The sequence below is a fragment of the Vigna radiata genome, chromosome 7, assembly GCF_000741045.1.
Source record: "Vigna radiata var. radiata cultivar VC1973A chromosome 7, Vradiata_ver6, whole genome shotgun sequence".
Lineage (NCBI taxonomy): Eukaryota > Viridiplantae > Streptophyta > Magnoliopsida > Fabales > Fabaceae > Vigna > Vigna radiata.
Window position 1 is genome coordinate 5,849,573 of NC_028357.1, and position 27,634 is coordinate 5,877,206.

The window sequence follows — 27,634 nt, forward strand, 5'->3', positions numbered from 1 at the left end:
TAAAACTGAATTTAAATCCATTTTAACTGAACAAAAAATTACATTAGCATCCTTCTCACACTTCTTCCTGCTCTACCTAATGCCCACTTATATCATTTTTACCTCGAACAAAAATATATACTTGCGTGCCAAATTACATCTAAATTACAAATAGTTATAAGATCGAAGGAATACATAGGTAACAAGAACTTACTCTGCTTTCTGTATACACTTTAATACCCTCATGTTGTGTAATCGTGCTCAAGTATTGAAATGTTCTAAAAACAAATCCCCTTTGTACAAGAAAACCTAACGACTCTGAATTTCATCTTGACTCCAACTTTCTCCACAAATGAACTGCTCTCCTGATGAGGGGATCAGCTGAAAACCCTTCTGCGTAAGCACTAATCGCTGTTAATAGGCTGTTGAATCTACTACCATTGTCCTGTACACGAATATTTTCATTGAGTTAAAAAAAAAACATTCCAAAAATTATACTACTGATATAATTTTGTATTTAAATTGATAACTGAAATATGATTTGATCACAAGATTTCCCCCCATCTAGGACGGAAGAAATCAAATTACTATCATAAGCTTTTTTGCTGCTGCTTATCACAATCTTCATTGCATTAATGGCAACGACCAACCCGTTTATGACCAACGTGGGTAAGATTATAGCATAAAAACTTGGTACTGATAAATGAGCTTTAAAACAAATCTATAACTGGACTAGAAAAATCAAGCTAATAACTAACTAAAACGATACAATTTGGAAACTTAAACTGCCTTCAATCCCCAAACCTCTGGTTTATTGAACGAGAGATCTTCTACAGCAAATGGTACCATGTACAATGGAAGATCAGACCGCAACAAGGCCTGTGATAATTTAAGGTACTGACGAATGAGAAAAAACTGTAGATAACAGGACAAATAGATGCTAAAAAAAAGTAAAGGTGAAGCTCCAGAGATAAATCAAGAGACTGAGATGCTTGCCAGTTCCTTGCTTAAGAGGGCCTGCTCAGCATTTTCAATCAACGCCTAGAAGGAAAATGGCAAATGTGAGACCAATATTAGTGTTGGCGGGGAAGAATAACACTAGATTTGAAAGGTAAAATCATACTATCTTTTAGAGAAGAGGACCAAATACATTCAGATGGTAAATGCAACAGTAAACCTCACTATTCATGTTGAACCAGACATAAATTTTTCAATGAGAACATTTTATTAATCATGTGAGCAAACTTGCACACGAAGCATAATATCAGTAAGGAAAACCTTTCTAATGCGATCCTCTTTAATTTGATCAGCAGATTCCAACAACCTCTCCAATGTGCCTGTTCATATAGGTGAAGAGATATATTACAACCATATATGGATTAAAAATATACAAGGTACAAGATCAAAAAACTACAAAGAAAAATCTTTTACAAGTGGGTGTGTTCAAAGTTAAATTATGTGGACTACTATATTATAACATGTAAACCGTGTACCCATTATAAAAGTTATTCAATAATTTTTAAAACAATCTATAGATAGAACAAGAACATCACTCAAAGGGGAAAACAATTAAAAGTGTTAGGATTCAGCATGGCCTATTACCCTGAGAAGTACTCGCTTCACTCGAAACTCTCATATCATTTATAATTTTCTTAGTTATCATCGATTATCACCCTCCTAATTTTCTCTTTTATCCTTAGTGTTATACCCAAGAATGTGAAAGAAGCACTTGATCATCTTGGATGGTGACAAGCTATGATTGTAGAAATGCAGGCTCTTGACCACAGTAATACTTGGGAGCTGGTGCCCCTTCCCCTGGGCAAAAAGGCACTGGGTTGCAGATGTATGCAGTTAAAGTCGCCCTCATGGTGAAATTGATCAGCTCAAAGTCCGGCTTGTTGCAAAAGGTTACACCCAAGTTTATGGTCTTGAATATTGTGACACTTTATCTCCTATAGCTAGATGACTACTATTCGCCTCTTCTTTGCCATGACAGCCATTCGTCACTGGCCACTTCATCAATTGGATATCAAGAATGCCTTCCTACATGGTGATCTTGAGGAAGAATTTTATATGGAGCGACCTCCAGGATTGATTGCTCAAGGGGAGTCTAGTATGGTATGCAAACTGCATCGATCTCTATATGGCCTCAAGCAATCACCATGTGTTTGGTTTGGAAATTTTAGTTCCATTGTTCAAAAATTTTGGCTAAAAAGTAGTGATGCAGACCATTCGGTTTTTTACTGTAATTCTTCTCTTGGGAAATGTGTTTACTTAATAGTACAAGTTGATGATATTGTCATTACAGGAAATGATGCGGTTGAAATATCTCAACTGAAAGAGTACTTGTGTAGACATTTTCAAACCAAGAATCTTGGAAGTCTCAAATACTTCTTAGGCATTGAAGTAGCGCAATAAAAAGATGGAGTTGTAATCTCCCAAAGGAAGTATGCTCTTGATATATTACAAGAAACAAACATGATTGATTGCAGACTATTAGACAATCTCATGGACCCAAACCAAAAATTAAGATCAGAAAGTGAATTATTCTCCAATCCAAAGAGGTATAGGAGGTTGGTTGGAAAACTAATTTATCACACTATTATAACGCCAAATCTATCCTTTGTAGTTGGCGTGATTAGTCAGTTCATGCAGGCTCCATGTGTTGACCATTGGAATGTTCTCAATCACATTCTATGGTATATAAAAAAGGCTCCCTAGCAAGGATTGTTATACGAAGAAAAAGGAAGCATTAAGGTCTCTGGATATTATGATGCGAATTGGGCAGATTCGCCTATTGATAGACGATCTACTACAGGATATTGTGTTTTTCTGGGAGAAAACATTATTTCATGGAAAAGTAAAAAACAAAATGTATTAGCTCGATCAACAACTGAAGCGGAGTATAGGGCAATGGCATCACTAACATGTGAACTTATATGGGTGAAACAATTCCATACTAAAATTAAAGAGCTTAAATTTTGTGACATCCATACTATGCAGATGTATTGCGACAATCACGCTGCTCTCCACATTGCATCAAATCCAGTGTTTCACGAGAGGACTAAACATATAGAAATTGATTGTCATTTTGTTCGTGAAAAGTTGTTGACTAAAGAAATATGTACTGAGTTTATTGGGTCAAACGATCAACTCGCAGATATATTGACCAAGTCATTAAGGAATCCTCAAATTAAGTTCATTTGTTCTAAGCTTAGTACATACAATTTGTATGCTCCAACTTGAGGGGGAGTGTTAGGATATTTACTATATTTATCATCATTATATTGTGTCAAGAGTTATCCTATTTATTATGATTATATTGTGTCTAGGGTTATCCTATTTATCATGTACTCTTATATTAATTTATTCTTATAAATAGAAGATTATAAGAGAGATCAATCAAGCCTTCTAGAATTATTTTACAGTTTAATTGTCAAGTAAAAGAAAACACTGTTACATCTGCAACAATATAGATTGTTTAAGCTAATAAAACACTAAATGAGAATCCTCAGACAATTTAACCTTATGGATAAAAGAAGAGAAAGTTAATAAGACCTCACCAAATCGATTGAGTAATTGCACAGCATGAACATCTCCAATTCCATTAACACCTGCATTTATAAATAATTTTGTCAAAATTCCACAAGCTTATTTAACTTGTCCCTATCCCATGGGAATTATGATTCATAAGTTTGGCTATAAAAATACAAATAATCATGTTTCCAATCCTAAGGATACAAATGAGAATGGCCAGTCGAGATGGGATTCCTTCTACAGTATAATCAATTAATGGTTCTTCTTTTTCTAATATAATTAGTTATAAACTCATAACACCATAATTACATATAATAAAAATAAATTGCTTGCTGACCAAATTAATCTTTCCAAAAAGAATTATCATTCCAGTAATCAATTCTCATTCCGGTTCCATAAAAAATCAAAACATGGAATTCATATGTGCCCAAAAAATAGCATGGTAAACCAAATCGCAGAATTCTGTTTGTTTTCCTTTTAAATTACAGCACCTGCTGACCAGTTTTTCTACATTTATGAAACCCCAATTTTAGGAATTCGTTTCTTTTCCTTCACATCAAGGTTAGAAAAGGGTATATTACGACATTATCAACTAATTATGAGCGAGCCGCATCAAATAATTTTTATTAAGATATACTATAATTATAGTGAGTAACATCTAGGTAAAGATATACTTTAAAAGATGCCACAGACATGGTGGTAAAGGAAAAGTGTTAAGGGCATACGCACACTGATCTATTTATAATCATGTGAATAGGATAATTAAGGTAATAGAATAACATCGCTACATATCTGCTAAATATCTTATATCCCTATTTGCATTCAACCTAATCAGTTCATATAGATACCTTTGTCTGTCAAATCATATCTCAGAGCAACAGTTGCAGCCAATACACAATATTCTCTCTATTTTCTTGTATAATATTCTGCAATCTGGTGCGTTCTTGATGTGATGGAGGATGCACATGACAGAATTCAAATGACTATCACAAGGGCCATTGAGGAATTGCCTTAGTACACCAACTACAAATGCAACATTGAATCCAGTGACTGAGGCAATTGAGCCATTCAACAGGTCTACAATATATTTTGAATTCTTCCAAAGCTCCCCCCTAACTTGGAAGATGTTTAATGCATCGGGATGTCATTGGGACAACACTCAAGCATACCAATTGCTATGGGGATATCCAAAGCATAATTTTGTTGGGAAATGAGTGAAACAATTCCTTCAAGAACTTAACTTCTGTGACATCCATATTATGAAGATGTATTGTGATATTCAAGCTGCTCTCCACATTGCATCACATCCGGTGTTTCATGAGAGGACTAAACATATAAAAATTAATTGTCATTTTATTCGTGAAAAGTTGTTGATTAAAGAAATATGTACTGAGTTTGTTGGGTCAAATAATCAACTCGCTTGACCAAATCATTAAGGGGTCCTCGGATTGAGTTTATTTGTTCCAAGTTTGGTACATACAATTTGTATGCTCCAGTTTGAGGGAGAGTGCTAGATATATTATATATTTATCTTTTATCTATAGTTAGATTATTATTATTTCTTATTTGCATTTTGGGCTTAGCCCATATTTCTTCTATTATAAATAAAAGATCCTATGTATATATTCCACACAAGGGAAATTAATCTTATATTCAACTATACCCTAAGAATCTTCACTAGTAATAATGATGTCATCAACATACACCACCGAATAAATGTATCAGCCAGATGAAAAATGAAGAAAACCAAGTGGTCAACATCACCAACCTTCACTGTATACACCCATGTGCCATGTGCCACTAGTCTTTAAAGTATCCATCTAATCTAATGGAGGGGATCAAATAGCTTCACCTATAGAATTAGGAATAAACACATAATCTAAAGAGGATATAAAGGAGAAAGGAAGGAGGTACTCATTGACACTAAGCTATACAAGCATATTTAGATTAGGATAATGGCGAATACCTTCTCAGGACAATGGGAAGCTCTTGAAAAGAGATGTGATTGGAGGGTCGTTTGGAGAAAAAGATGGTGTTGGGGCATTGGTAGTTGCAACCACTGGTGGATGTTGTAATGATAGACAATTAGTAGAGGTCGATTAGTGATAGTGGAAGGAGTCAAAACAACAGGTTCAACCAAGGAGCATTATTGACAATAGTATCCAAGAAGAATGGAGTAGACTTAATGAATGTAACATCAGCACAAGATACCATTCATGTTGTGGACAAACAAAAGCAATGATATCCTTTCTGAGGATGAGAATAACCAAGAAAAACTTTAAGAGACTTGGCAGAGAATTTGTCTTTACCTAGAGTAAGATAATGAGCAAATCAGATACAACCAAAGAAATAGAGAGGGGCAATATACAAGTCCTGTTGTAGATACAAAATAAAGTATGTCCAACTAACTATTTAGGACAACCAAAAGCATGTGACCTATATTGCATTAAGAACATGCTTCGTCACCCTAGAAGCGAAGGGGAACATTATAGTGAAAGAGGGCCAAAGCTATTTCAACTAGGTGACGGTTGAGTTCAACGACACCATTCTATTGTGGTGTGAGAACAGGAAATTTGATGAAGGATGCACTACGATTTCAAAAAAGACTGAAATTGGCAAGACAAATATTCTAATATATTATTAGTGCATAAAATTTTAATGGGTGACCCAAAATGAGTAGTTATTTGACATTAAAAACTTTGAAAAAAAGAAAATATATCAGTGATTTTTCATCAGGATAACCCAAGAACAATGAGATATGTCATTAATACATGTGAGTAAATAGTAATATTGATAGGAGAATAAAAGAATATGTGAGGAAAAATAAAGGTGTGAAACAGAGAGTTTATGTTAGAAGTTAGTTAGAGGGAAAGGGGAGTATAAATAAGGTGTTAGTTGTAAAGGGCGGCATTAGGAGATTGGTAAATTGTTTGTGGACTGGAATTTAGTCTAGTGGAGGGAGATCGGGCTTCCTTAGGGGTGATTACTACACAATTGTATTCTTGTTTTTCTTTGAATAAGAGGAAATTCAATAGAGAGGGTTTGTTCTGTGTGTATTGTTTTGGGTTACTGACTTCTTGATTAAAGAAGTCCATCAATATTGGTCCGACCTGCTCCAGATCGAAGGAGAGATGAGATGTGGAATAAGGTGAGTGCATTGGAGGGAAGATTCGATGCCATGGAAACAACGTTGGAGGAAATTCGAGTGGAGATGAGGGGAATGGCTCTAAACGTGAATCACGACCGTGGGAGAAGAGGGAACCAGGCGAGGAGTTCTGAAGGCAGTCGTTCGGTTAATGGAGGTCGGGATACGGAGGAGGATGAATCAGAGGAAAAATCGGAGGAAGAACGTGACGTTCAAAAGAGTTGGATGAAGAGAGTGGAATTACCCATTTTCGAAGGGATCAATCTGATGGGATGGATCACGAGGGCGGAGAAATTCTTCGAATTACAAAATGTGACAGAAAGGGAGAAGATGAAGTTGGTGTACATTTGTATGGATGGGGAAGCTGGTTCCGCTTTTTGAGGAAGAAGGTGAAGAATCCTACCTGGGCGACATTGACGGAGGCGATGGTCAGGAGGTTTTGAGGTAGACATCGGGGAACAATCTTCGAAAAATTGGCGGTGGTGCGACAGAGAGGAGCAGTGAAGGAATATGTGTAGGAATTCGAGGTCCTGGTGGCTCAAGCGGTGGGCGTGACGGAGGAGCAACTGCTTGGGTATTTCTTTGCTAGATTAGAAGAAGGACTGAGGGATCTCATTAGACATTACGATCTACGCGATCTGTTAACCGCGATGGAAAGGGCACGTGACGTGGAGCAATCGAGATTAGTGGCGAGGATGTCCGACAGTGGTGGGGTGACGAAAGGAGGATCGACGTGGGGAAAATATGCGGCCAGTGCAGGCACAGTAGCAAGAACGGAGACCTATTGCAGTCATCGAAGGGGCATGGGAGTAGCGGCGGAGGTCTCAGTCCAAAGAAAGAAGTGACGACTAGGACCATCGATTCAAAAGTAGAAAGCAATGCAAACGGAGGCAGGCCGAGTCACGGAGTGCAAAAGCTACCATATCCGGGATACCTAAAGAGGAGAGAAGAGGGTCGTTGTTTCCACCATGGGGGTCCTTATAGCCTAAGCCATCATTGTAAGGAGAGAAGTTTAAAGGTACTGATCATGGGGGCGGATGACGACGAGGAAGAGGCGGAGACAAGAGAGGAGGCGAAGCAGCTTTGCATGGAATTGTCGGTCTATTCAGCTGGAGGGGTAACACAACCCAACACCATGAAGTTGCTTGGTTGGATTCGGGACCAGAAAATCGCAATGTTGATCGACAGCGGGGCGAGTCAAATTTCATTTCGACGCGCTTGGTCGAAGCGCTGAGGTTAGATAAAGACAAGATGGCACCGTATCGGATATGTTTGGGGGATGGCCAGAGAAAGGAGACACAAGGATGTTGCGTGGGTTTGTCCTTGACACTGGAGGGAGTGGATATCAGAGAGAGAACTTTTATCTTTTTGAGTTAGGAGTAGTTGATGTAGTGTTGGGAGTTGAGTGGCTGGCGAAATTGGGGGAGATTAGGGTGGATTGGAAGATGACGTTGAAGTATGGGCCGAAAGATGCTGAGGTAGTGATAAGTGGGGACAACACATTAATGAGGAAAATGATTACCCCTGAAGTGTTGCAGAAGGAAACCGAGATCGAGACACTGGCAATGGTGTGGGGTCTGAGTAAATATGAAATTGCAAAGGAAAATTCAAGAGCAGAGGAATTAATACCGGAGGAGAATCTGGAGAAGGTTTTTGGGGAGTTTGAGGGGCCACAAGGACTTCCTCTTGTCAGAAGAGTGGACCACCAAATAACCATTAAAGGCACTAAACAAGTGAACAGGTGACCCTATAAGTATCCCTACTTACTTAATGAAGGCTGAAATAGAGAAGCAGGTCCAGGAGATGTTGGGCTTGGGCATTATTAGGCCCAGTAACAACCCATTTTCCAGTAAAGCTACTGTTTTTAATGAGGATAGAGTGGTAGGTTGTGGTGGGTATATGTCAAAATAGAGAAGAAAGGAGAAGAATTGTTGAGGCCTGGGATTAAAGAAGTATTGACTAGAAGTGACCTAGCTGTGATCGAGGTGTCCAGGGGTGTATCCACTAGGACTGTTACAAGTCCATTTTTGAAATTATTGAGGTTATAAAACCTGCAGATCTGGAATTTCCAGGTTGCTTGCAGAATCTTTATTAATTAGCCATCTTATATTACTTACAATGGTGAAAGGTAAAGATGGTAGGAAAGAAACTTCAGGACAGGAGTGCAAGGAGCAACCTAAATAGGGAGGAGTGGAAGGAGCAACCTGGGAAGTGGAGATGATAATTTGGCAGCACTTTCCAAATTTCAACCTTGAGGACAAAGTTGCTGAGATGGAAGGGGGTATTGATAGGAGAATAAAAGTATATGTGAAGAAAAATAAAGGCGGGAAACAAGAGAGTTTATGTTAGAAGTTAGTTAGAGGGAAAAGGGAGTATAAATAAGGTGTTAGTTGTAAAGGGCGGCATTAGGAGATCGGTAAATTGTTTGTTGACTGGAACTTAGTCCAGTGGAGGGAGATCGGGCTTCCTTAGGGGTGATTACTACACAATAGTATTCTTGTTTTTCTTTGAATAAGAAGAGGAAATTCAGTAGAAAGGGTCTGTCCTGTGTGTATTGTTTTGGGTTACTGACTTCTTGATTAAAGAAGTCCATCAAATATCCTAATGTTGAACCAACTCCTCAACTAGGGCTCCCAAATACAGGAACAAGCTAAAACAAAAAGTAATGCACGAGCAAAATGCAGACAATACGGCTCCTGTTCGGTAGCTGGAAGTATTTGCAGTACTGTTCTGTGCAACAGGGGATTGAACCCTAATCTAATATCATGTAGGCATACAGGAACTGGGTGTTGTGGGCATAAACAAACTAATCTATTTATAATCAGATTTACAAGATAACTAAGGCAACAAATATCCCTTTTAAAATCAACCTAATCAGATCACATCTTCAGCACATTTTTCTCTTTACTATGATGGTGTGGGACATCACAAAAAGATAAAAGATAAACGGAGAATAAATTTTACTAAAGGGATTGTGATATTACAAAGATATGACAATAAATCACTGACCTAATACCATTTTTATACTGATAATATAAATCAATACTAGTACAACTAAAGAACTAACACTCCTTACAATCCTAATTCTAACAGGCCCTAATTAATACATACTGATTTCATATGTGTACACCTGATCTATTTTGTTCCTCTTGATTTGGAAAAATGACCTTACAAATAGAGGAGCAAAAAATAACCTGGAATATTATCAGATCTATCCCCAGAAAGTGCAATCATATCTGCGAACTGGGATGGTTTCAAGCCTCCGTATCTATTTGCAAAATCCTCGACACCAAATGATACCATCCTGTTGAAAAAAAAGAAACAGTAAAACATAATAAACTACATTGTAAATTGCAACCATAATAACTACACAGATTACAAGGCTATAAAATTTTAAAAAACTGTGGTAGCCTTGTTCCACTATGTTTTGATTTGATTTACGAAGCATATTATTGAATTGTTATTAAGCATTCAACACTGATTATGTTGCATGTAATATAGGGTTTTTCATCATTAGTTTATGATTATAAGTTCATGCAATACTCAAAAAGCAATATTGAGAGAGAGAGAGAGAGAGAGAGAGAGAGAGAGAGAGAGAGAGAGAGAGAGAGAGAGAGAGAGAGAGAGAAAGAGAGAGCAACATGGGTTGGCATTACATTCCTACGGTACAATTAGAAATGAAAATACTATTCCATTTAATATAGGTTTTTCACTATTAGTTTACAAAAAAAAAAAAAAAAGTAAAGTCCATGCAGTATTCAAGAAGCAATATCAAGAGAAAGGGAAACATGAGCTAGCATAATATTTACATTGCCACTCTATCAAAAGTGCAAAACCAGGGAGTTCTAAATGTAGAAAATGGATCCATTTGTTATCAATAATTTTGCTCTGGTAATATCAATTTCCACATATAAAAGGGTAAGCAGAGAATGGTTATCAGACGGTTCTCATTGTATTAAAGTCCGAAAAGAGTGCTATCAATTATTGCATTGGATGATTAGAAGCACAAAAAAACAGAGATTAAGCCAGATACTAACTGATCACCACGTGGAGCAATTCGAAGGAGCCGTAATGAAGGAGACAATATCTGAAAAAAGTCTTTATCGGGGGAGACAACTCGTACCTATCATCAAGATAAAATAATATCAGTAGTGGTGACTTAGCAATGTCATTGGAGCCATTTCCACAACGCAAACATTAATATCAAGGTATTTAAAACTTTGTTCAAGTACAATTACCCCATCATAACTTTAAAAGAAAGTGCTATTGCCCATCCAAGAAGATTAGAAATCAAAAATTCCATCAAGTCTCATCAACCCCAAATATAATTAGCTCGACAAGGCTAAAATGAACATCAATAACTTCAATACCATCAGCAGACTAATAAATATACATATCAAACAAGAATGGAAAATCAATGATACTTTCACTTATAATAAATGATAATCACTTATAATAAATGATAATTGCTACCAGGGAGAGGCAATTGGCAACAGAGGACAACAAAAATCTTCAATTGTCAAACCACAGGAAGTTAGTGAAAAGAAATTCAATCGCACAGCTGAAAATTTTTAACCTTCTTCTACCCAAGCTTCCATACCACTACTTTTTCTTTCTGAAACCATTCATTTTTTTTATAGAACTCGTAGGTGTTAGATGTAACGGGCTTGGGCACATCTCTTTATATTTTTCTATTTATAAATGCATAAATCTATGTGCTCAATACACATTAGGGATTCATCCTATGTTTTTCTTTCTTTTATTTCAACACTAGGCATCATTATGGTCCTTGACATCTCCGCTATTAACACTTAAAGATACATATATAATTTGTCATCACATGAAAATATTATTAAAAATAAAGAAAAAATAAAAAAAGATAAGCAAAACTGATGGGGGGACTAAACCAAAACCCATGAACAAAATACAAGCCAGCTATAAAGCATCTTTTGTTCAGTCACCTTTTAACGTGCTTTGATTGAGACATCTTTTAGTAAAAATCAACCAGACCAAATTTAAACCAACTTTAATTAGGATATCAAGTTAACTTTGGCAAAGATCCATCCATGGAAAAATGGTTAATAGATAAATGGGATTTTTTAAAAAGTGCATCAAGATGGATGGAATTTTTCAAATGAACTTTTAACAAATCAAAATAGATTAATGAATTATTATTTTGATCCAATCCACTAGATTCCGAATTAAAACTTATCCATTTCATCCCTTTTGTCCCCCACTAATACACGTATATGTGAGAAAATCACCAACTTATAATCCAAAACAGTTTGAGCCATAAAATTTCAACATAACACCATGTACTGTAATAATATTGGTTAAGTTTTCCTCTTTACATAAATCTCTTTACATTACTATAATATTGTAATTTTTTACGTAAAAAAGGACATAATCTATGTTTATTGAGATTTCTGAAATAAAAATTGAAAAATTAACTAAATTTTGATAATTCTTTTATCATCTTCATATATTCTTTTTGTCTTATGCATAAAAAAACTTCTCATATAAGACAAGGAATTTAAGTGTTTGGATTTTTGTAGCAACATAGCTCCACCCTTTACCAGAATAAAGAATGAATTGTGCTTAATTAAGCCCAAAACTCTAACTCAAGGTATAAGGATTGCTCGTCACCATGTATTCTTGGCCACGTATATAGTCATGGGATCTTGACAGGCCCATGAATTTAGAGCACAAGGGTTACAGACGCCTATAGTGTCCCAACCTCAAGACTAGATAGGCTGTAATGCCAAAACAGAATGGAGAATATATTAGCTTTAATTCAACCCAAAGCTAGCTCACGGATGAAAGATTACCAAAGTAATATATCTGGAATATTTTGACCATATACCTAATTCATGTGACATCTTAACAACAATGACAATTAACTACATAGAAATGGTTATAGTACCTATAGATGTTTTGCAAATAGCCTCTCTCCGCCTTTGGATGGGAGAAAAGAAAAGAAGACAAATAAACGAGAAATGAGTGGAATTTGAGGTTGTTTGGTTGCAGTGTAATACAGTAGAAAAGGGAAGAAATTACAACTGTAAACGTGTGTTTGGTTTAATTAAAAAGATAAGAAAAGAAAGTGATAACTTTAACGAATTACAAGTTTGCACCTGCTTTATTTCAAACTTAGTACAAATGTTGTTACCAATTCAAAACACCGTAATTGACTATAGTGGACCATAAATTGATTATGGGAGCTTTAAAGCAAGTCCAAATTTGACATGAATCTAGAGGGGTGGATTCGTTCTATGGATCTATCTAGATTGGAATGCTAATAAGCATGAAATTTGGACATAATTAGATTTCCGAATTCTGTGAAGAAAAGGGCAAGAAGTGAATATGAAAGGTGGAAGTAAACAATCACTCTTTCCAAAAGAGGCACCACACAAAGGATGGGAAAGTCCTTTGAAATAGCCAAGAAGTTCTTGAATCACTCAAGAACTTAGAAGAATCACTCTTACTAAGATAAAAGAAATAAACTAATATTTTTTTAATAAAAACTCTAACTTTTTATTTCATTGATAAAAATGGTTCAGCTTATATAGAAGCTTTAACCATCAGAATTACAAAAGATCATTAATTGTAATTGCATTCCCCTAAGCTAATAATAATCCCACTACTTAATGGTTGATTGTACTGAAATTGTGGCAACCAAAGGTCACCCAAAAACAATAAAACCTAGCCCATCACTTAGCGAGCCACTAATCATGGACATTGCATGGCATGCTTCTAACTATGCCTTGTGGCTCACGCATAGAGAAGATGGAAGCACGACATCATAGAAGCCCGATAACATAGCAGCCCAGCAGACATCATAGTAGCCCACAGCATAGAAGCTTGGTCTCCAATCCACCTGGCAGCATATCAATCCAACAGCATGGAAGCTCAGCAGCATGGAGCTCGACAGGATGGAGCTCAAAATGATACTCGAGGGTAGATAAGGAGATTGCTCCTTGTGTCACTAATGAGGGGTTCACTTCATTTTTTGCCACTTTATCTGCTAAATCATTTGTTCCTAACAACCTTCAAAATTAACTTTCCTAGCATTCTTACCATGCAACTTTCCTTCTTGTGTTCCAAAAGAAGTGTTAAAGAGAACTATAATTGTACGTCATTTGGTCAAAGGGAACACTATTTTGTCAAAAATCAGAAATGTGAATCAGAGTAGTGTTCAAAATAAAAAATCATTAGGGAGATCACCTTGTACCCAGCATTAACACTTCTTAAGGCTAACGTTCCAATCACATCATCTGCTTCTACACCTGGAACCTATCATTGAATGAATTTTGTATCAATTGTATTACACCTTTAATCTGTAAGCAATAGGAACTCATCTACTAACCTCGATGACTTTTATGGACATAGCCTTGATGGATGCTTTTAAGTACTGAAGTCCCTGAACAATGGTATCAGGAGTTGGAGGACGGTTGCTCTTGTATGCAGGGTATAGATTGTGCCGAAAATTCTGACCTTGAAATAAAGAGTACATGCAATTAAGAACAAATAAAATTTTAAAGCTTTAGAGAATTGGTCAAAGAATAAAGGAAAATCTCACTTAAAAAGGTAAATTAATCAGTTAGACATTCTAAAAACACAGTAAAACATATATTAACTATCCCATGATTTGAATTGAAGCCCCACGAATCAACATGAGACAATTATTACCATAATAGAATATCAAGGCAATGCAGAACCACAATATTACAACCCACAATTATAAGTATATAGATATAATGGTTCTCAAATGAAGCTTGAGAAAGGAATATAAAGATGACAGAACAGTCAAGGAAGACTTTTACACATGACCTTTATTGATATGGAAAATGTGAAAAGTAAGGTGCCAAGAGATGCATTGTAGAGAGGGTGCGTAAAGAAGAAAGGAATTTACATTGCCTATATTAGAATATGTATTAAACATAGGTAGTTGTTAGAATACGTATTTACTATAGGTGGTTAGCAATTCTACCTATGAGCTCAAGGGGAGTCTAGTCCGGTTTGTAAATTGTGTTGCTCTTTCTATGATCTTAAGCAATTTTCACTTGCTTGTTTTGGAAAATTCAGCCACATTGTTCAAACATTTGGATTGAAATGCAATGAGGTAAATCATTGTATTTTCTATTATCACACCTCCCCTGGAAAATTTATACTTAATGGTATATATTGAAGATATAGTGATTACTAGAAATAATGTTGCTATATTATCTCAGTTAAAGGAACACCTATGTAATCATTTTCAAACAATGGATTTTGGTAGTCTCAAATATTTCTTGGGCATAGAAGTAGTTGAATCAAAGGAATGAGTTGCAATTTGTCAAAGGAAATATGCTTTTAACATCCTAAAAGAGACGAGCGTGATTGATCATAAAACAGTGGATTATCCTGACTATTCAAATTAGAAATTAATGGTAGAACAAAGAGAAGCTTTCTCTGACCAAGAAAGATATAGAAGATTTGTTGGAAAACTTATTTATCTTACCATTACTAGACTAGATTTGTCTTTTGTAGTAGGAGTTATGAGTTAGTTCATGCAGAATCCTGGTATTTATTATTGGAATGTTGTTATCCATATTCTTAGATATCTCAAAAAGGCTTTAGGTATGAAGATAAAGGAAATACCCAAGTCTCTTGCTATTGGGATGCTTCTCTTATGGGCAGACACTCAACTACAGGATATTGTGTCTTCTTTGAAAGAAAAATACTATCTCTTGGAAGAGCAAGAAACAAAACGTTGTACAAACTATTGAAGCTGAGTATAAGATAATGACATCCTTGCACTTATGTGGATAAAATAATTCCTCCAACAATTAAACTTTTGTAAAATTCAATGAAGATAAATTGTGATAATCAATCTGCTCTTCACATTACTTCCAATCTAGGAGTAAACACAGAGATTCAGAAAAAGTTGTTGTTCCAAGGAAATTTATAAAGTTTGTCGGATCCAATGATCAACTTCCATATGTGTTAACAAAATCCTTACAAGAACCTCAAATAGAATTTATAGAGTTTGTATATTCCAGATTGAGGGGGAGTATTAGAATATGTATTAAATATAGGTAGTTGTTAGAATAGGTATTTAATGTAGGTGGTTAGCATTTGTACCTATGAGTTGTTAGCATAAAACCGTAAACCACCACTAAGAGTAAGAAGCAATCTAAATGCAGGAGTCGGGAAAGGGACAAGTCTGTCTTTTGAACAATCTCAATGCACAGGTGTGATATATAGGTATGTGGAATTGGATTAGGCTTAGGGGACTCATTCCATCCACCTATTGGAGTTTGTCGATCCAATAATCGTTTTGGGCTCTATCGATTAAGTAGTCTAAGTAGTCATCCCTTCTTCTTTTCTTGCTCTCGAGCTGATAGGGTTATAGGCAGACCTATCATTTCTTCGATCTAAATTTGAGGGGAGTAGAACTTAGAAGTGCTTTTATCTATAATTCCTTCTGGCTTTGATTCTGCCTTCAGGCTAAACAAGCCAGTGGTCTAATCTAAGGACCTTGAAGCTTGACTCTTTCCTTTAGTCTAATAATGTTATGGACATGATTCACAACACAGATATATATATATATATATATATATATATATATATATATATATATATATATATATATATATCTAAATGAAACCTAGACATATAAATATCAAAGGGTACATATACATAGAGCCAGGAGCAAGAGGAGTATTACTAAGGGTGAGAAAACAAAGTAAAAGTACACTTTATTTGAGTAAGTCAAATAATGTAATAAAAGATGCATGGGAAAAAAAAAAAAATAGCCACATCACTCCACCTGTGCCCATATATAACCAAAGAAGAATGAGGTTCAAATTCTGATATCGTTCGCATATGCCAATTTTATGCAAATATTTAAACTCGAAAACAAACATACCTTTTGCAGTAAAACTTTCTTTTGATGAATTATAAGTATGACCAAAAGGAAGTCCTGAAATGAGAAGGTTTTCTCTATTAAAAATATATTTGAGAGTGGCTTTACAAGCCAATGAACCTGAGAATGCAAGTTAGCTGCTAGGAAGGAGACGCAAAATGATGTGTTTCTAAATATCCCCAGATACCACCAGAACATCAACAGCTTCTAGAACTAGAAGCAATATGTACTTGACTGAACATAGTATTCTTCCTATGCTACCATCTTCACAGATCATGACAAGTTCAATTTAAATACAACATTCTAGAGTACAAGAGCAATAATTTGGAGGAATTCATGCAGCAAACAGTAATTTAATCTTATCTATTTATACTTTCCAGGTACAGAAATGTTCCTTCCTCTACAGTTTCTAGCGAAACTAAAGGATGCTGCTTCCTAAAATGCTAAGGATTAGACATCAAACTACCTATATTTCAGTTATATTTGTCTCTTCATCTTATGATTAAGGTAAACCTGATATGAATGCTTTACTACAAGATAAGATGCAAAAAAGAATGAACCCAAATATTACAATAGCATAAAAGCATTCAACTCCATTAACTTTTTTCACCACAAAGTTCCTATTATTTTTAAAACAAATGCCTAATACTTTAGCATGTACTGCAACGTAGTCCAACAGAAATAGAGCATCAGAATAAATGTACATTCCATGTTTTAGTGAGGTGTGCAGCACAGCGATCTTTTAGCCAACAGGAAATCATTAAACATCATATAAAAGGAATGGCAGTAGAAAACCAATATGCTGACGGAGGACACTACAAGGCTGAATATTGTGACAAATTGATTCCTTTAGGGCCAGTCTGCAATTCAGAGTAAAAAGATATGCATGAATTTAATCTTTTTTTAAAACTTCTCATTAAGACATTAACTTGATAAGATATTGTTGTAGTATGAATCCAATTTTTTTATGGAGGAACCATTTGAAAAAGCACACCTAACGGGACAAATCTCCTGCGTTAAAGATCACACAAACAGTACCAGAATTTTGTGTATGTCCCACTTTTCTGTTTCCTCCACAACCACATCTCCTAATTAGTGATGCATCCATTATGCCCATTGTAATATCCTATATTTCAATCCATGTTTTGCCTCCCAGCATCTTTATTGTATAGCAGTCCATATTTTTTAATATTGATAGGGGACCAATAAAACAGTGAAAGGAACGTGAAAAGAAAATTCTGTGTATTATTTCAATATTCCCAAACAGAGAAGTTTAGCAACACTCTCTTCTCGTACAAGACCAGCCCAGAGTTCTGGTTTGTTCTCCCAACAACCAGCCAACCCTCTCCCAGAGACCACCCTCTCCCATATAACCCAGTACCTATCTCTCCACACGCTGCTAGCCCCTTTGCTGGTTGTCAGCCTGTTGCTTCATCCTATTCTGGGCCTGCATAGATGGTCTTTTAGCATGTCTAACATTTCATTTCTTTCATGCATCATGAGTGAGACTTCATCTAGGGCTGTTGTTATAACGTCTCTGTTATAATTAGAGGAAAATCTTCCTAATTAGAAAAAATATTTATAGCATTTTCCTAATTAGAAAAAATATTTAAAGCATCTTCTGGTTTATTTTCAGTATATATTTTCTTTATTTTCCATTTTTAGAAAATTAGATTGTTACAAATAGAAGTAAGAAGAATGTAATAGACATGAATGAATAATAATTGTCATTCTCTTTCGCAAGATGGTACTATGGCTCCCAATCTTGGGAGCTCCGTTTCCGCTACAACAGTAGCCACCGCCACTGTTGTCCGGCCACTGCAGCTGCCAACGTAGCCAATTAGGGTCGTTGATAGAGCAGAAAGGTGCGCCAAAGTCCGACGAGACCCATTCGTTGTCGCCGTCAAAAAAAGGGATCCCAAAGCCTCCTAAGTTTGTTCCAAGGGTTGATGACGTCCCATTTGGCCTAGACTTGAGTAGATTTGAGTTTTAAGTTATGCTCCTTTTCTTGATATAGGAAACACGTCGTCGTCATCTCAGATAGGGTCTCCAGAGACACCTGATTGTGTTCCAAGTGATGTCTGAAGTAAAAATTATTCTTTTGGGTCCTAATGATCTTTCAAATGTGGTCGGTGCCTATCGGTTGGATGGTCGGAATTTTTTACAATCGAGCCAGTACATTCGAAGGATTCTCAAGGGGCGTTCAAGACTAGATCACATAGACAGAGGAGGGCCAAGACCAGACGACACTCATTTTCCAATTCAGGACAATGAAGATTCACTAATTATGACTTGGGTGTGGCATTCCATGATTCTTGAGATAAGTCAAAATTATGTTTCATTATTCTATCAAAAAGATATGGGATGATTTATAGAGTACTTTTTCATTAAAAAAGGATTTTGCTGCATGCTATGACATTGAAAGCAGGATATTTAATACAAAATAAGACTCCCTTTCCATATCAGAATATCATAGAAACCTAAATAGACTTCGGATTGAATTAGATCAGTACCAAATAATAAAGATGTGTAAAATATATATTGCCACACATGTAGCAGCCATGGAAAGAGGAAGAATCTTTAAATTTGTCCATGGCCTGAATCAAGAGTACGACCCAATCTGGGTACAAATCTCAGGAAGAGAAAAATTATCATCCCTATAAATAAGAAATATTTTTATGGTAAGAGGGGAAGAAACTTGAAGTGTTGTCATGCTTGATTGGGGGATCTCCAACACAAGTTCTACCATGACAACCTCCAAGTTTCAGAGCCATCTTGAATTACTCACAATGGAGGAAGGTAAAGATGGTAAGAAAGAAACTTCATGAATGGAAGTAGTGCAAACAGTTTCAGAGCAAACTGCGATACTTGTGCTTTATGGGGATATACCAAATGTTATCTGCCTTAAGGATTCTCTCAATGTTGTGCAGAATGCTACACAAGCTACTGATCAAATACATCAAGTATGCAGAATGCAGTCATTTACGAGGAAACAGTTAGCTCAACATGATGATGATGATGATGATGATGAATTTGGATGGTCAGATCAACAAGCTCTTTCCTTTTTAACTTCTAGGATGAACAACTTAGGAAAAGGAGAGGGTTTAGCCAGTGCTTCTGATATACAAATACAGAAAAAGTCTCAGGGTTGGAAGAAGAGAAAATAATTCTTGATCATTTGTCAAAAAATTGTTAAAAATTCAAGCCCATGTAAGAGGTCACCAAGTCAGGAAGCACTATAGAACAATCAGATGGTTCATGGGAATCCTAGAAAAGAAGCAGTTCTTATCATTAACGGAATAGAAGGAGTCAACAATTCTCTCATATTGACCACCACCCAAGCCTCCAGACCTGAATTGGAGGGCAGTAGCCAATGGGTTCCCTTCCTATGATAATAGATTAATGGAAATGAGCCATGGGAACAAGCTTTACTATTCAAACCTTGAGGACAAGGTTGTTCTGCAGCAGCGTGTAATTATACGATATAATGTGTGTATGATACAAGGAAACAAATTATGAAGTAGTTGTTGGTTAGGTTGTTAGGGTGAGTGAGGTTTCCTTAATATAGTTGGAGAGTTTTGGTATGTAGGGGACTTTTGGCAATTTTGTAGATTGAGCTTTAGCTCTTTATGAAGGGGAAACCCTTGGAGGAGAGAGTGCTCTCCTATTTTTTGTGTTCTTTTCAGTCTATACCATAAAGAATATTACTCTTCTTTCTCTTTTCAATTCTGGGTTCCTAATCGAACATGAAAATTTGAGGACAAATCCTTTTCAAAAGGGAGGGTATGATGACATATACCTAAAAGTTGAATCTTGTGTTAGAATGGATAGTCTTTCAAACACATACATCCAACACAAGACAAATAAAAGCTTCAAAGATGCTCCTACTCTCCAAGACCTTTTTCATTTATTTGATTTAAGGCTTGTATTAAGACCTAATTAGTATAGGGTTTTGTTTTTTCTTAAGCTAGACATCCAAACCATGTGGAAAGTATGTGCCATGTGTCATGCTTCCATTGGAAAAGATTTAGCTTTAGTAGTGGCCACATGACGCTCTAGGAATGGAGAGGATTGTACTTTATGAGTGGCCACATGTCCTCCCCTCATTGGAGAGGATTTGTGGACACTTGTCCACTCCTTAGAGGGTCTCCTTTTTGGCCAATGAGTGCAAAGGTGGGAGATCATGCTTTTAGGGTTTTTAGGAGACACCCTTGCCTATATATCGAGGCGTCTCCTCTTTTGTAATCATCTTTGATATTGAGTAATGTTATGTTGCCCAATTTTGGTCATACTATTCATCTTAGATCAAGACTAGAGGAACCCATGAGGCCCCTCTACTCACCTTCCTCTTAGAGTTGGCCTAACCTCTCTTAGAGCTTTCAAACACCACACAACCACCATTTAAACACCATATGGTTGTGAGCTTCTAGCCTCACAAACACCATAACTTCCGCATTTCGAGCCCCTATCCTTGATGATCCACTACATTTCCGCACCATATATCTTCAAGGGTCCATCTCCATTGCATCCTTCTAGCTTTGGCCCAACCTAGCTAAGGAGGTTCCCATCACAGCCGCAACCCCTTGACCCGAGATGATGTGTCCCGTATTCAAGACTTGGCTTTCCAAAAGAGCACTTCTTCCTGTTCACTACTAACCAATGCCTTCTCAAAGTAGTCAAGACATTTCTCAAATGCTCACAATGTCCATTCATATTCTTGCTAAACATCAGAATGTCATAAAAAAACAACTAAAGCAAAATTCCTAAAACAAGGCATCAGAACTTGATTCATAAGGGCTTAGAACGTGGATAGGGCATCAGTAAGCCCAAAGGGAATGACAAGAAATTCATAGCGGCCTTCATGAGTTCTAAAAGTTGTTTTCATAACATCTTTCAAGTCCAACTTCAAAAACCCTTGAGTCCCTCCTCATTCATCCAAAAGTTCATCTATTACTGATATAGGAAATTTATCTGGTATTTGGTTAAGGCTCAATAACCCACACAAAACTGTCATCCCCCAACTTTCTTTCTAACTAGAATCACTAGGCTATTACAAGGGTAGTTACTAGGCCTTATAATTTCTGCAGTCATCATTTCCTTCACAAACTTCTCAATCTCGTTCCTTTAGTAATAGGGGTATGTATAAGGTCGTATGTTGGGAGGATTTGTACCTTCCTTGAGAGTAATGGCATGATCACAAGCTCTCTTGGGAGGTAATTCAGTGGGTGTACTGAATATATCCTCAAATTATGCTAAAATAGCGGCTAGATCATCAATGAGAGTATCTTTGTTAGGCACATTGCCTATGGGTGAATGGTATGCTAACATATATCCCTCCCCTTCATTGTTTAGACCCTTCACTGTTTCCTTCCATGAAGCTTGTGATTTACAAAGGGTAGGATCACCCTTCATCTTTTTCTCCCCTTTTTGTCCCTAACTCAGCAATAAGTTCCAAAAATTAGCTTTCACGTTTCCCAAGCTTGCTAGCCACTCCATCCCTAACACTAAATCAATTCCTCCCAATTCCATAATATAGAATTGTTGCATAATTAAAATCCCTTGAACCACCAATTCCAATTGTTTACACATTCCTTTATTCACCACTTTATCTCATGTTCCTATTTCAACCTCAAACTCCCTTGTATCATTTACTTCTAATTTGAGCTACTGAAATAATTTTCTTGAAATGAAGTTAGCAAAAGCTTCATAGTCCAGTAAAACCAATACCTCAGTTCCTCCGATTATCCCCATTACCTTGAAAGACCAATTAAAGGTCAACCCTTCTTTACTTTTCCATGAAATCTACAATATCTTGGCAGTAAGAGTGCCCCCATTTTCTTCCTCTCTTTCACTAACTTACGACTCCTCACCTTCCATATCCTCCACTAACACAAATTGATAATGTTTCAATTTGCACACATGATCTTCTCCCCACGTTTCTCCACATTCAAAACATGATCCCTTCTTACATCTATCATGTAGCTCCGCCTATGATAATCTTCCTCCCCCCATTATCCTTCTTTCAATACAATCATTTTCATTCACTCTAGTGCTTGTGCCCTCTTCACTTCCTTCCTTCTCCAATCGACTAAAGCCTCTTGCATGCCTCATTAAAGGTTTCTACCCTCCTTTCTTCATTATACCCACCAGCCCACCTTTACGTAAGGCATTTTTTTCTTCTAACAATAATGCTTTATCCATCAATTCCTCGATGACCCAGTAGGCTATAGCTTCAATTCAACTTGTATCTCTTCTTTCAACCCATTGAGAAAAATACCCTTCAGCATAATTCTTTCTTCCTTCAACGGAGCAAATTCCCTTTCAAACCTCTCCCTATACTTCATGAACAATTGACCAAATGGGTTTTGCACTAACCCAATTTGAAAGTGTTCAATCAAAGCCCCCTTAAATTCCTGCCAATTCATCTTTGGACTTTGTTCTTCCCATCACTAGTACCAACTTAAAACCTTATCCTCCAAGGCAATAGCCACCGCGTCCAACTTCTCATCATCATGCACCATATTCAGTTTGAAATATTGTTCAGCTCTAACTATCCAACCATAAGGATCAAACCCCTAAAAACAAGAATTGTCAGGTTGCGTCCCCTGAAATTGCATGACAATTTGCGACTCATGCTTTGTGAGGTGGAATGCGAACTATCATGAGTCTCGACTTCGCCATCTTCCTTGTTGTTCCCCTACCATCACTGATGTCTTCATATTTTGTAAGATCGTCCCCGACAAGACCTGCTGTGCAAGATGATTAAATTTCTCAATTCCAAGAGTTATTGTTCAAGGCTTGTCCAATTTTGGGCTTCCACTTTCTCCTCTCATACACATTTTGGGCCTTCCTAATTTGCCTTTCTATTTCTTTGTTTGTATGGTAAATACAACAATCCAAATTCAGTCATGGGAACCAATACTATCGCAATCATAATATAAGGAGCACAGCAAAGAGCTGCACCAAAAATATAATTCAGAATTGAGTATCAATTATCAATACCATGCTTTATACTTAAAAAAAGTAAAATAGTACAAAATGAAGTATATCAATGGTCAAAGAAAAGCTAAATTTCTACTAACTAGCATGAAGGATATAAAAGAGGAAAACAAAAGATCATGCTGGCAAATATAGAGGATGTATTTTATAACTCACCATCATGGTCAAACACTACCTGCGGGTAAAAGAAACCAAACAATAGCCATAAGTTTAACTGATTATAAACATGAGAAGAAAGAATAAGATCGAAATAATAGAGAAAAAGATACCAATAATGAAAATGTTTAGGGAAATACATGCTTCAGCACATACATAAATACAAGATGGACAAAACTTACCACCACATGAGAGGGGATAAATTCCAGAACATCAATTATCTGCAAGAACAATAACAAATAATGACTACAAGTTTAAAACAACACATCAATTGCACAAGATGAAAATAATGTGTGTAATCAACCACAATTAAAATCATAATATACATGTTTGTCAATTAAAAGTAACAAAAAAGGTTGTGGCTCAGTTCCAACAATCTGCACTATTCTTCTCCATAGTGCATTAAGAAAAGTGCACAACAAAGCTTCTTCAATACAAAATAAAATTAAGTCTCTAAGACTAATCAAGAGGAAAAGTGAAAAATACCACAGAAAAGTTAAATTATAGCTCTTACAAGTCTGCATGTTTGAACTTGCCGATACATAAAAAAGGATATTTAATTAGACAAGTGATTATATTATAAAGGTGTTCATATTATAGTGAATCCATAATGTCAGTCAGTAGAAAATAATATTAGAATGTAAGATATTATAATAAGATTATACTCATAGATATACTTTGATGAAAATCGTATTTATATAAAAACCTAATAATTTAACTTAAGAGCTTAATCTTTTACTCTAAAAACACTGATCAGCTTATTCAAAGTGACTTCAAGCCAATACCCTTAACTTTTCTAATTGCTCTCCAAACTATCTTAAATTTTATTTAACATATTTGGTTTGGAATAAACCTACAAGTCTATCATGATTATCATTTTTCTTTCAAAATTCTGTATTACTTTATTTCACAGATTGCAATTTATTATTGACGTTAAGATTTTATGATTTGGTTTAAAGACTCATGATTCACCAACTTCAATAACAAAATAATTTATTCCAAAGCTTTGATAATCACTACTCCATGTGAGCATATAGTGATTAGTGAAAGAGAAACTACTGGTTCTCACTGAAAATAACAAAAACACGAAAAAAATCTCAATATATGTCTACAGTCTTGTAAAATTTAATTCCAAGAATTAATTATAACAAACTCCCTGGAACTAAAGCCTTACATATTACTTAATGTCTGCCCTAATCATTATATTTTTAAATGGTCACTGAAATTAGTATCCACTGTTATATATTTATAGTTTCCTACCAAGATGACAAAAAAATTTTGCTAGGAGCATAAAAAGCTTATGAATTTACTGATTAAAATGAGAAAATAAATGTCAAACATCCACATATATGTCTATGCAGATAACTTACAAGCGATAGAGCCGTAAATATTGTTAAGACCCAATCTCCATTTCCATCAGCATGTGCTAGATGACCATGGTGCAACTTTGCTATCACACCATGAAAAAGATTAACAACAATGGTTACACTCAGTTTACTCCAAAAAAAAAAAGACAGATTAATTTACAAAAAGAAAAACACGGCAAATAACAGGAAACCAAAACAGCTGTAAATTTTATCTATATCAGAACATACACATAAATGCACAAGTTTTATCAAACGCATGACATATTTTAAAGAGTTTAATTTCCATGTCTCAGTGTAATTTCTTTTGCAGTGTAAACTAATCACAAATTATTATTTGAATGACTTTAACTAATTATTGTAAAAGTATTTTATGGTATGATTTTATGGAAGCTTTTGCTTAGAGGCTGCCAGATGATAAGGAAATTCAGTACACAGGAGATGTTTTGTGTTCCATGTGTTCTCTACACAAAACAAATGAAGAATCAATTCACCATCTATTTTTTTAGTGTGATACTGTAGTTTATCTTTGGTCTTTTGGCTGCAGAAGATTTTTTCTGATATGCATTGTTTGAATTCAACTCAGCTTATTGATTTTATCTAGTCTGTAGTGCTCTGATAAAACTGTTCCAGCAAACATATAAAAGAATTATTAAGTTTGACCAGTAACTCTTCCAGCAAACATATGCACAATGATATAAAGGATTATTGGTTCTGAATTTTTTTGACAAGAACACTATGCCAGGGAGAGGAACAACTACTATACAAGTTCTTTGGCAGTTCTTTGGAGATTTCTCGATATAGGTTGAGTTAAAGTGAACATGGATGGAGTAGGTTGTTGGTGTCCAGATAATGTTGTTTGTGCTAGGTTTAGAGGTACTAGAGGTGAATATATTGGAAGTTTCTCATCATTTTTTAGAGTGCATATTTATATGCCCAGATAATGGCGTTCGGCCATGGAACATTCTCAGGTGGCTGGATGTAGGAGGTTTTGGTAAGAAACTTATTCGTCTTTGTTATGTAAGAATTCTTGGATATTCAAGTATATTTTCATAGAAGGTATACACTGTGCTGATAAATTAGCTTTTTTGGACTAAATTATAAAATTCATTATAAATGGTGTGTTCCTATGCCATCAAAGATTCTTCTTGATTTCTTTCTTGATAGTTTTATGCCGTTAGTGAACAGTGCAATTATGCATCAACAAAAACGAGCAAAGAAAAGGAAACTTGCCTAAAAGTTTGTAGTATGCCCGGTGAATAATCGAAGTACCGTCAATGATCATAACTCTGCTATTTAAAGGATTGGCGTTCTTCACACGTTCGGCTTTGGCAGCTGAACCTAACGGCAGCGCTTGACCGGTTCCAAATGCAGCTTCAGGAACCAACTTTGGCGAAGTTGCAGGAACAGCTTCTGGTGAATCTGTAAAAGCACTGCAATAGCCCTAATGTGGAAACTCAGAGTGAGGGAGAGAGAAAGAGAAAGAGAGATTTCAACAGCGACAAGAAACGGTACAGTGCAGCATCAAATACTAATAATTTCTTTACCTTCGACTGTAGCGCGCCAGAAGAATGAAGCAGAGTGGAGATTCGAATATTGCGAGAGAATGTCCTGGTGGTGTTGTTGTAAGGGAGTGGAAGCTTTCTCCACAGGGAATGAGAGTGAAGAAACAAATAGTGGTACTTGTAACAGCACGCCATTTGAGAATTTCCGTGTTCTATTGCATTGAAGTAGAAGCAAGGCACCACATGGAGAGGGAGAGCCACACTGCCAGAGAAATAGAAAAGAGAATGAACCTTGAGCTGGGCTGTGTCTAAATCAATTTTGGGTTGGGCTGAACGAGAGGCCCATTATTGTTTTTTTGCACACTCCTTCTTTGGGAATATCTTCCTGCACCCTTCAAATTTCTTCCTGCACTCCATCTTAGCCTTTTGGAAATTTTAACCAGAAAAGGGGACGGGTGAATGTCTTGAGGAGGAAATGAAAATGGGTGTAATGGGTGGATGAAAAAAATTTGATGAGAGCAGGAAGAAATACCTTCCTTTTTTTTAGTTAAAGTTTAAGGATTTAAAATATTTATTTATTCCATAAAAATGAGTTTTAGTCACCATATTTATTTTAAAATTGGTTTAAATCTTTTTTTGTCCTTAAGTTAAATTCTGATTTTCTCTTTAGTCTCTGATTTTAAAAATGTCAAGACAAAAAGGTTTAAACTTTTAAAATTTGAACAAATACTAGTTAATTATTATTTAATTAATTTATAAATTTTATTTTATAATTTTAAAATATTTTTAAAAACTAACGAAAAAGTTAAATAAATGATCAGGTTACCCAGTTTGTCCTGATAAATTATAAAATTTATGATAATTTTATAAAAAAATATACAAATAGAAATTATAAATTATATAATAAATTTATATTGCACAAAAAAAATTAAAATTATATAATTATATAATAATATATTTAAATAAAATGTGTTATATTCACATCCACATTAGTTTTTTATAGAGAGCATTCAAAAATAAGTCTAAAACATTAAAAAAATAT

At 35.7% G+C, this 27,634-nt stretch overlaps 1 protein-coding gene across 2 annotated transcripts; it reads right to left on the minus strand.

The window, feature by feature from the left end:
• LOC106768859 (DNA polymerase I, thermostable) lies at window positions 1-26,855 on the minus strand. 2 transcript variants are annotated; one of them, XM_014654220.2, is made up of 15 exons: window positions 26,635-26,855; window positions 26,321-26,531; window positions 25,094-25,173; window positions 23,906-23,944; window positions 23,724-23,742; window positions 16,572-16,625; window positions 14,028-14,155; window positions 13,886-13,954; window positions 10,699-10,784; window positions 9,856-9,965; window positions 3,543-3,593; window positions 1,258-1,316; window positions 976-1,020; window positions 784-858; window positions 1-424 (listed from the first exon to the last, which is right to left on the minus strand). In XM_014654220.2, exons 1-15 carry the CDS (start codon window positions 26,785-26,787, stop codon window positions 305-307), a joined length of 1,299 nt encoding a protein of 432 aa, XP_014509706.1. In that variant the 5' UTR covers window positions 26,788-26,855; the 3' UTR covers window positions 1-304. The 2 variants fall into 2 exon arrangements, with proteins under 2 accessions (XP_014509706.1, XP_014509707.1); XM_014654221.2 differs by lacking the exon at window positions 16,572-16,625.
• Window positions 26,856-27,634: the final 779 nt, after the last annotated feature.

Excerpts from the sequence above, each read along its gene's own strand:
- LOC106768859 (XM_014654220.2), bottom strand. The coding sequence starts at position 26,787 with ATGGCGTGCTGTTACAAGTACCACTATTTGTTTCTTCACTCTCATTCC. Across the intron at positions 25,174-26,320 it reads GGCATACTACAAACTTTTAG|CAAAGTTGCACCATGGTCAT; the intron begins GCAAGTTTCCTT and ends ATGGTGTGATAG. Across the intron at positions 9,966-10,698 it reads ATTGCTCCACGTGGTGATCA|GATGGTATCATTTGGTGTCG; the intron begins GTTAGTATCTGG and ends TTTTTTCAACAG.